General features: G+C 50.8%; 1 protein-coding gene across 1 annotated transcript; it reads right to left on the bottom strand.

Annotated features, from left to right (window-relative positions):
- Window positions 1–4981: 4981 nt before the first annotated feature.
- On the bottom strand, window positions 4982–7411 carry AMER3 (APC membrane recruitment protein 3). The gene has a single exon (XM_052636237.1). The coding sequence runs from the start codon at window positions 7409–7411 to the stop codon at window positions 4982–4984; it is 2430 nt and encodes an 809-aa protein (XP_052492197.1).
- Window positions 7412–9176: the final 1765 nt, after the last annotated feature.

Genomic DNA, 9176 nt, shown 5'->3' with positions numbered 1-9176 from the left:
GCTTGAACCCATGGCCCCTGCATCAGCAGATGGATTCTTAACCACTGGACCCCCAGGGAAGATCAAAAACTCAGATTCTTTACTAAACTATGGTGAGTCTACTGATGAGCTCATTTATGGGATTCTTCATTTAATGTACAGTGTTTCTGACGTCTAACAGTTTCTTCCGATCTCTTTCTTGAAATGTTCCTGTCAGCTGTATTACCACCTTTGTCTACTTTTTCCATTAGAACTCTCAGCATATTAATCACTCATTTTATAAGCTTTAATGTGATAATTCCAACACCTGTGACTAGTTCTGGTAATATCTTCGTTCCTCAGACATTGTTTCCTTTTGCCTTTAGCAAATAGTTTTCAGCTGAAAGTCAGAGACTGTATAGGGTAACAGGTAGTGAAGTAAATAGGTTTTTAGTGTGCGGGTTTCTGTTAATCTGGCTAAGAGGTGGGCTATTTCCTTATTTCTTATATAAGCACCAGAGGCTTTGTATTACTGTAATGGGCTTATTTTCCCTCCCTCCATTTCTCTGTGGCTCCCCTTTCTTCTGATCTTTAGTGAGTCTTTGTCTCATAGCTCTTTTAGTTTTAATCCACAGTTCTTATGACTAAAGCTGTTTAGTATGGAGATAGGTTTAGTTGGAAGTGGGAGAACGTGCCCTTCTAAGCTTCTAATCAGTCTCAATCTTTTGTAGACCTGTGATGCCGGGGTGGGGTAAAGCCTTCTGAAACCCTAGATCCTTCTGGCTCACCATTTCCGGTTTTTATTTTAGAATCCTCTTCTGGTTAACTATCCCTTTCTTTCTCTTTCTATCTGTCTATGTTTTTCTTAAGTGAGACAGAAAGGCTGGAAATGTCTGGGATTGGGTGGAATTCCCTTCTTTCAGCTTGGAAAAGGCTTCAAAATATCCCTCTAGGAAGTCTCTCCCCTTTACATAGGCCTGTTAGGGAGAAGGATATGGAGGGTTTCACAATGGCTATTCTCTCTTTGCCAGGCCCATGAGGGGACGTTTGTTCCCACCCTGAAAATATAGAATGGTTTCTGGAAGAAAGCCATGAATGTATGGGCACCCCATTTACTTCCAAGCCCCTTATCCCTGCCTTCTCAGTCATAGCAATTTGTCAAAATTACTCCCTAAATACTCCTACCAGTTCTTCATAATCTTGAAGCTTCTGCTCCAGGTCTCAGTTGCCTCATTCTTTGGATGTACCTATGTCTCCAGGCTTCAGAGAAATTATTTGCTCTGTGATCTCATTCTCTGACAGGTCAGGAAAATCATAGATTTTCAGTTTGTCCACCTTTTTCTTGTAAGGAGGAAAATGACAAATTCCAAGGCCTTACACATAATAACAAAAGAACCAACCTATCCCCTTCCAAAGATGAAGGCATGTAGTATGTTTGTATGAGCATGAAACTCAGGCCATTAACAACACCAGGACCTTAAGATAGTTCGGCACTGGGGTGGGGATATGGAATCAGGATTCACTGGTCATTTTTTTAAAAATGCATCTTTTCCTTGTTAAGTTTCATTTTCATAGTTTTGAAGAGGACTTTCAGAGAGAACATTTAGCCAAAAAAAGAAGTGCAGTATTGTTTGTAACAGCTAAAATGGGAAATTAATTTGAGTATCCATCGGCAGCAGAGTGTCTAAATTACTTGCCACCTATAGGAGACTGCTGTGCAAGCTGTTCAAGAGAGCGGAGAACCTGCATGCTGCTAATGCCTGCTAAGCCCAAGGAAGATGTCTATGTTACAGTGTGCAGCGAAAAAAAAAAAAAAAAAAAAAGGTGCAAGTCATGTGTATTTATGTCATGGGCACAGAAAGGGTATGAGGACACATCCAATTTCAAGAAGGACAGAGAAGCTAAGGCTCTGCACTTGGCATTGTTTGGATTGCTTGCAGTGAATGGAAATTGATTTTGAATCAAAACAACAGGGATAAGAGAGGAATTAGAAGAAACTTAGTTTTCCTTGTTCTGTATTCTGTGTATCAGTCCTCACTTCATATAAATAAGCAAGTAAACAAATAAATAAAGTGAAGAGCCAGGAAATGTAAGAAGTACCCCCAATGTAGTTTGCAGGGTCTTCCCCAACCTGTGCTGGCCTTCACCCCCTTTTCCATTCTAGCACCTTCTGCTCACTTCCCTGCCCTCCTGGTCCACCCAGCCACCCTACTGTCAGGCTCAGTTGCGAGGCTGCCTGAATCCCTTCCAGCACCTCCCATTTTTGAACTCAACCTCAGAAGGTTGGAAGGGCAAAAGCCCAGTGCACAGGCGCCAGGGTGAGTCCCAGTTCCCCCACCACTGTGTGACCCTGGGACAGCTGTGAGCTGGGGACAACTGGACTTTCTTCTCAGGATTTTACTTTACATGGGAAAAACTTTCTGTAACTTCTACAGCCATGTGTGAATAGAAGGACTGGAAATTGACCAGAGTTCTGAAAATGCCCCACACAGAACTGCTCCATACTCATCACTGGGTTTGACACCTGTCCCAGGAGCTGACTCCCAAAGTTCCCCTCTTCCTAGCAGTGGATCACCTCAAGGACACACTTGAGACCTGTGGAGTCCAGTCAGACTGGCACTGCCTGGATCCCTCTTTCTGGGAAAGGCAGCCTGAAGAGTGGGGTACAGAAAGGGAGATGGGCTGAGGGAACCTTGACTCACAGAACACGAGAGGAAGACCACATGGCCTCCTTCATTCTCCCAGCAAGATGTCTCGTGGACCACTGCTGGGTCTGCTACTCAGATTGCTGAAGGATAACCTCTGCGGTGCCAGCACTGCTTAAGATCCTCCACAGATTGTGAACCACTGGGAAGGTAGGCATGGCCCAGGTCTTTATATCTGCTTCCCTGCTGTTGGGTCATTGTACATCCTCTTTGCCATGGCCTCTGAGTCCTGGAACCACCTTGGTTCATACCCTTCCCAATACTTCTGGGCTGGGCTGGTTCTTCTACGTCTCCATGAGTCACTGTGTCATATCAAGGAAGTCTTCATCAGAAGTTCAACCAAGTTAAACCCAACTCTGTTGCTCTCTAGACCCCAGGCCCACAGGCAGCAAGAAATCAGAAAACCATGCACAACTTTTTGGTATTTCATTCTTGCCGCAGTATTTACTTGGTACTCTCTCTGCTCAGGTGCAGTACAAAGTAACAGGGAGGTGTGCTCCTGGCACCCAGAGGCCCCAGACATCTGTATCCTGAAAGAAGGGACGAGCGGAGGCCTTGAGAAGGGTGTTCACAGTGGGGGCTGCCAAGAACTGGGCCCCACTTGCTGGCTGAGGATGATGTGGGCAAGTCACATCCACACCATGGCCTCTGTTTCCATGTCAGAAACCAGGAAAGCAGCTGACATGCATCACCTACTTGTGTCAAGGCCCCCAAAACTGTCACCTGTGACAGTCCTAGGAGGAAGGGTCAAGTGTGGCTTCCCAGGAAGGCGGGCCCTGGCCTTCCGTGTGTCCTGTCTCAATGGGCCTGGTCAGGAGACTTGTCATGCCCCTTTGAGCCTCCCATTTGCTGCCCTTATCCGCCCATAGCAGGTCCCAGGGAATTATTAATGAGAGCCGCGGAGCATGTTCCAGCCTGAAAACAACGCCTAGGACAATCAGGAGTGGCCCCAGCCTGTGGTCAGACGGCATCTCTCTGTCTGGAATCCCTCCCTCACCACTGGGCCCATGGCACCTCTTCAAGAAACAGCTCTATAGCTGCCTGTAGCATACTCCCCCCTCTCCCGGCCTGGCAACTCAACAGAACAGGGCACCTGAGGCAGGATCTAATCAGAGGACCCTGTCAAGGAGCTTACTGTTGGTCTGCTGCCCTGAGGCTGGCCAGACAGACACCTGCCCTTCCTGAGATACAAGCCACCTTTCCTTTTGAGATTCTGAATGTTTGGTGCTCTGCAAATGTTGTGATTTTTTTGAGGGGTTGGGGGATACAGCTTCATTCAAAAATGAGCCTTCCTGCAAGAGGCAGCTAGGATGCTGGCAGCACGGAGGGTGAAAATGGCAGTGTGGAGAATCAGACAGCTTCTTCCCCAAGAGCGTCTTGCCACCCACAGATCTGTTAGAGTGCGCAAATGGGGGGAAACCATTGTTTGTGTGGGATGTTTTGTGACCGGGAACACCCATTGTTCAGGGTCTCCAGGGTCTGGCCAGCCCTGGCAAGGTTGCACAAGAATGCATGGCATCCGCTGGTTCAAGGCTCTTGCTAAGATGGCTGATCCTGCTTCTGATTCCCTTAGCCCTTCAGGGCCCTTCAGCCCTTCAGCCATAGGTTATGGCTGCTCATTCTGGAGGTGGGGTGACTAGACACTACTGAGCTAACCCCTAGTCTCAAGCTTCTACCCAAGTCTCAGATTCCTCACTCACATTTATTACTCTCAATTCTTGTGCAGACTTATCAACACAATATGTGCCCTTTACAATATGTACTGTTTCCATTCCCGAAAGTTTCAAGCCCGAGTTCCTCTCTCCAACACACTGTATGGTAGTGGCCGAGGGTATGTTTAGACACCTGGGTTTAGACTGTTCATTTGTGTGAGTGTGTGAGGAAATCGGTGAGGAACATTTTGAGAGCGCTGGCAGCTTTGCAGTTGTCCTTGGCCCTGGGCTTCCCAGGACCTCTTCTGGCAGAGCTGTTGGATTTAGGCACGGATGCCCCCATGTTAAAATGCCCCAGTCTGCCTGTCTGAATACTGACACTCCCTTCCCCCCAGTACAGTCCTCCAGTCCTCACATCAGGAACAAAGGATGGAGATTTGGGTCTTAGACTCTCCTGAATGTGATCCCAAGGATGCAAAACTGTTCCAAAGCTGGGGCTCGGTTGTGCTGTCCTGATAGCCCCTACTTCCTGCTGGTTGCAGAGAATCCCTTGTGATCCGAAAAGCTGCAGTGGTTTTCTGGGCACTTGCAGAAGGGGGCCCCCTCTCACTAGCTGTTAGAAGTGAGGGCCAGAATTCCTGGCAAGTGATCCCAGGCAGAGGCACACTACAAGTCCAGCTGGCCCCTCTGCACAGCCTGCTCCATAGCCCTTGAGTTGGGCTGCAGGGGCCGGTCCTCCACAGAGACACGGGCCGGGACATTCAGCATGTCAGGCTCCTCCCTGAGCTGACTCAGGTCCAGAATGCTGCCTGGGCATCTCTGGTCCTGTGGGATGTGGAGTGGGTTGGCCAGGGAGGGCAGGCCACAGATGGCAGCCAGGTTAGGGAAGCCATTAGGCTGTTCCTGTTGCAGAATGTCAGGGTCCCTGGCCTGAGGCTTCCTGCAGAGCCCATTACCTGTGTTTTGTCTTGGGGGCTGAGCAGCAGGGGACTGGCAGTCTGGGTTGATCTGTAGGGCTTCCACCTGGGCCACACAGCCTGTCAGGGTGAGTTTTGAATCCATGGTGCTTCCCCCAGGACCTGGCCTCCAGGGACCTTGGAAACACCCGAGGTTCCTAGGCAGCCTGGGCTCCTGGGAGCCAGGCCAAACAGATGGGTGTGGGACCTTGTTCTTCCTGGATGTGTTGGTTACCATGGCGGCTGCAGACCCTACAGGGGAGAACGAGCCTTCAGGGTGGCCTTGTGTCCCCCGTTCCCCAGAGACCGGCACACACTCCAGACAGGGGTCACAGGATGAAGACTTGGTCTCCTGCTTGGCCCCAGCTAGGACCTTGCTCACTCCAGCAAGCAGGCCCTTGGGACCTGAACTTGCCCACAGCTCTTTCCTGCTGGGTACAGAGCTCATAGAGATTCTACCTGCATCTAAAGCCTGGGTCCCCCTGCCATCCAGTTTCACTGGACCTAGGCCCATCTTCTCAGAGCCAGCTCCTGGTTTCTCCACCAGTCTTCCTGAGGGAGTTGCCGGCTCTCTGAGAGTGGAGGCAGGCAAGGCACGGAGCTCCGGGCCCCGGCGGAGCCAGTTGATAATGCCCATGGTGATGGCAAGCTCGGTGTCACAGAGCTTCAGCAGGCACTCTTTGCCCCTCCAAGAGCTCTGCAAGAAGCCCTGGCTGAGTAGGTCTGGGCCTGGAACAGGAGCCAGGTTCTCCTCTGCACCGACATGGAAGCTGCACATGGACAACGGGGCTCCCGCTGCAGGCCCCGATAGACTCTCGGACCCACACAAGTCGTCATCCAGGCTCGGACTCCCAGGGCCCTCAGCAGGGTCATAGAAGAGCTCATAGAGGGCGTCTCCACTGTAGCTGTCCCGGGGGAAGGTGGCTGTGGCTGTGCCTGGGCTCGGGGCCTCCTTCTTGTCCTCCTCGAGGCCTGGTGAGAAGGCGTCATAGTAGCCCTCATCGCTCGTGGACACAGACTCCGGCCGCTCACTCTTGGGGGTCCCTGTGTCTGTGGAGCTGGCTTTGGAGCTGCTGTGGGGATCCCTGCATGGGCACAGGGGGAGCTCAGCCAGCCTAGCTGCATCTGGCCTGGGCTGGTCTGTGTCTGATGCCTGGGGGCCTCCCAGCCACGGGCCTAGCAGGGCATGCTGCTGCTGCCTCACTGAGTGATTCACATGGTCCCAGAACTTGGCAAAGTCAGACATCTCATTCTGGGCAGGTGATGCCAGCTGCTCTATGCTGCCTTGGAAGGGGCCCCTGGAAGCCTTGCTGTCAGAAGCCTGTGATCTCTGGGCAGGGCTCACCAGGCCCTCGTTCAGCTCCAGGGATGGCACTGAGCTCTCATCTGCAAAGATCTCCCCACAGCCTGTGAGTGAGTCAAAGCTCTTCAGTGAGGCCACGTCCTCACACAGGGCCCTGCAGAGGTCAAAGGAAGAATCGGGCAGGAACTCACTGTCAGACAGGTCCTGGCACTGGCCATCCAGTCCCAGTTCCTCGCCCAAGGGGAGGAAGGCTATGCCTTGCTGCCCTCCAGTCTCTGATGGGCCCTTGGGAGAAGACAAGCCCTGTCCTTTGGTTGCCTGTGAGGGCAAATTCTCAGTCTTGTTTCTGCGGATGTGGAATAGGTTACGAAAGCACTTCTTGGGTCGTTTCAGGGAAATCCTCTTCCTTGGGATGCTCTTGGCCACAGCTGGTACGAAGGGCATCTGGGGCACAAAGTGGCGGTAGTCAATCATGCGCTGGCTGCTGGGGGTCCCTGGGAAACTTGCGCTCCCCACCAGCTGCCCTGTAGCTGTGGCTGCCCTGTCAGCCCTCGGCACACTGTCGTGATTCTTGCTCTTCCGAACCAGTTTGAAGGTGGCCCCACAGAGAGCTGCAGGCCCTCCATTGGTGTCTGGCTGGGCTTCCCGATCAAGGCATCTGTCGTATCCTTGGGTGCTGGGACTAACCTGGGGCCCCCTCTCACTGTGGGGCAGCTGCTGCCCTCCCAGTGAGATTGCATCCTCTGTGGTCAGGGCAGTCGCTGCTGGGTCTGGAGGTTTCTCATGGTCAATCTGCAGGCTAGATTTGATGAAGGTCTTTCCTCTCTTCAGCTCCATCCTGCAGTGTCTCCGCTGCTATGGGGGAAAGCAGGAGACACTCAATATCTAGGATGGAGGCTTGTGATTCTAGAAAACCCATACCCTACCCGCTGCCCCACTCACACAGGCATGGGAGCTGAGCTCTGATATCTGAGCTTGGATCCTCTGCGGAGGCAAGGGGAGGGGGAGATAGGAATGGTCCCACCCCTACACTTACTGCTCCAGCCTTTGTAGATAACTGATACTCAGAGAAGTTAAGTCACATGCTTAAAGGCACAGAGTTGGAGCCAAAATGAGAGCAGACAGGGTCTGGTGTTCCTGTAACTGTGATCTTGTGACTCACTCAAGAATCCTTTCAAAGCTTGTCTGGGCAAGTTGGCCTCCCATATCCAGGCCCTACACTCTACCAATAGCACCATATCCTTAGGGGGAGTATCATGGCCCTTCTGAGTGGATGAAGCAGAGAAGTCAATAAGTAAATTGCTTCCTTCATGTAAGCAGCAAAGCTGAAAGGAAATCTGCTTCCAGGGCTGGGTGCCGTGGGTCATCAGTGGAAGAGGAAGACACATGTGTGCCCTTCAAGACTGATATACCCAGCAGGCAAGCAAGGCACAACCAAGCATTTCATGGTGCACACAGAGCTTGAGCAGAAGAAGAGAGACAGCAATGTGGCAGAAAGCAAAAGAGAGGAGACAAGCATGAGACCAGGAATGGACAGACTGGCCATACACAGCTCATCATGTGCTGGAGGAGCAGGCAGGTGGTGTCTTTTGTGCATATCCTAACTGACAGACATTGCTACCTGGAGTGCCATCCAGAGAAAGTTTCTGATGCCCAGTCTGAGTTCAATGGGAAAGAATGCTGGAATCGCTTATTGATGTCTTCCCTGGACTTGAGAGTAGGGAGGTGGTAAGAATGTTAACAAGTTGATCATAGTTGGCACAGCTGGGGAGTCTGGCCTTACCCTGAGTCAATAAAGAGCTATAGAAGTCTTCTGAGGGAGCAGGTGGAAGCAATGGCATAATGAATCTGGTGGTCTGAGACCATTTATCTGATGTCTGAGTGGAGGATGAACTAAACCATGAGAGGGGTTCTGAACAGAGGGGACTCACAAGAGTCAGTAAAATGGGCCGGGTGTAAGGAGATAAGGTCTAGATGGAGGCTGCAACTATAAGCACGATAAAGAGAGTAAAGCCATACTATCTTTCAAAGGAAGAAACACCAGGATTCAGCAACTGAAGAAAGAAAGACAAACAGTCTAGAAACCTGAGGCCTGAATACATGCCATTAGGGGGATAAACACTGAGGCCTGGATACAAGCCATTAGAGGGATCATAAAAGGGGGAAAGCTGAAGTGGAGAGGATGAGAGGTGAATGAAGGCAAGGAAGTGACCTGTGCTAAGAGGTGGTTTGGGGGAGAGAAGCAGTGGTCTAGTTTGGGGTGAGTTTGGAAACCCATGAGAACACATGAAAAGAAGGCAGTACTGTGTCAGTAATCAAAGGATGTCACAGTCATCAGTGATTGCAGCACTCCAAGAGGAGCCAGTGAGGAAAGTCAGGACGTGAAAACACAGGATACTGAGGTGCATATCAAAGGAATGATTTCAGGGAGCCCCGACTCTTGCATCTTCCCATACCTAGAAAAGCACTAAATTCCTTAACTTGGGATATCTGGTTTTCTTTAGTTAACCATAATTATTTGACACTAATGCTACCTGCCCCTTGTTGCAAATCCTCTATATAACCTGATTCCCACTCTCGATTCCTTGGAGCAGTTCGCTAA

The sequence above is a fragment of the Budorcas taxicolor genome, chromosome 2 (assembly GCF_023091745.1).
Source record: "Budorcas taxicolor isolate Tak-1 chromosome 2, Takin1.1, whole genome shotgun sequence".
Lineage (NCBI taxonomy): Eukaryota > Metazoa > Chordata > Mammalia > Artiodactyla > Bovidae > Budorcas > Budorcas taxicolor.
The sequence above is the reverse complement of the archived record's forward strand: the minus strand, read 5'-3'. Positions and strand labels throughout refer to the sequence as shown.

What these genes read in the sequence shown, in the direction of transcription:
- AMER3 (XM_052636237.1), bottom strand. Translation starts at nt 7,411, where the DNA reads ATGGAGCTGAAGAGAGGAAAGACCTTCATCAAATCTAGCCTGCAGATT.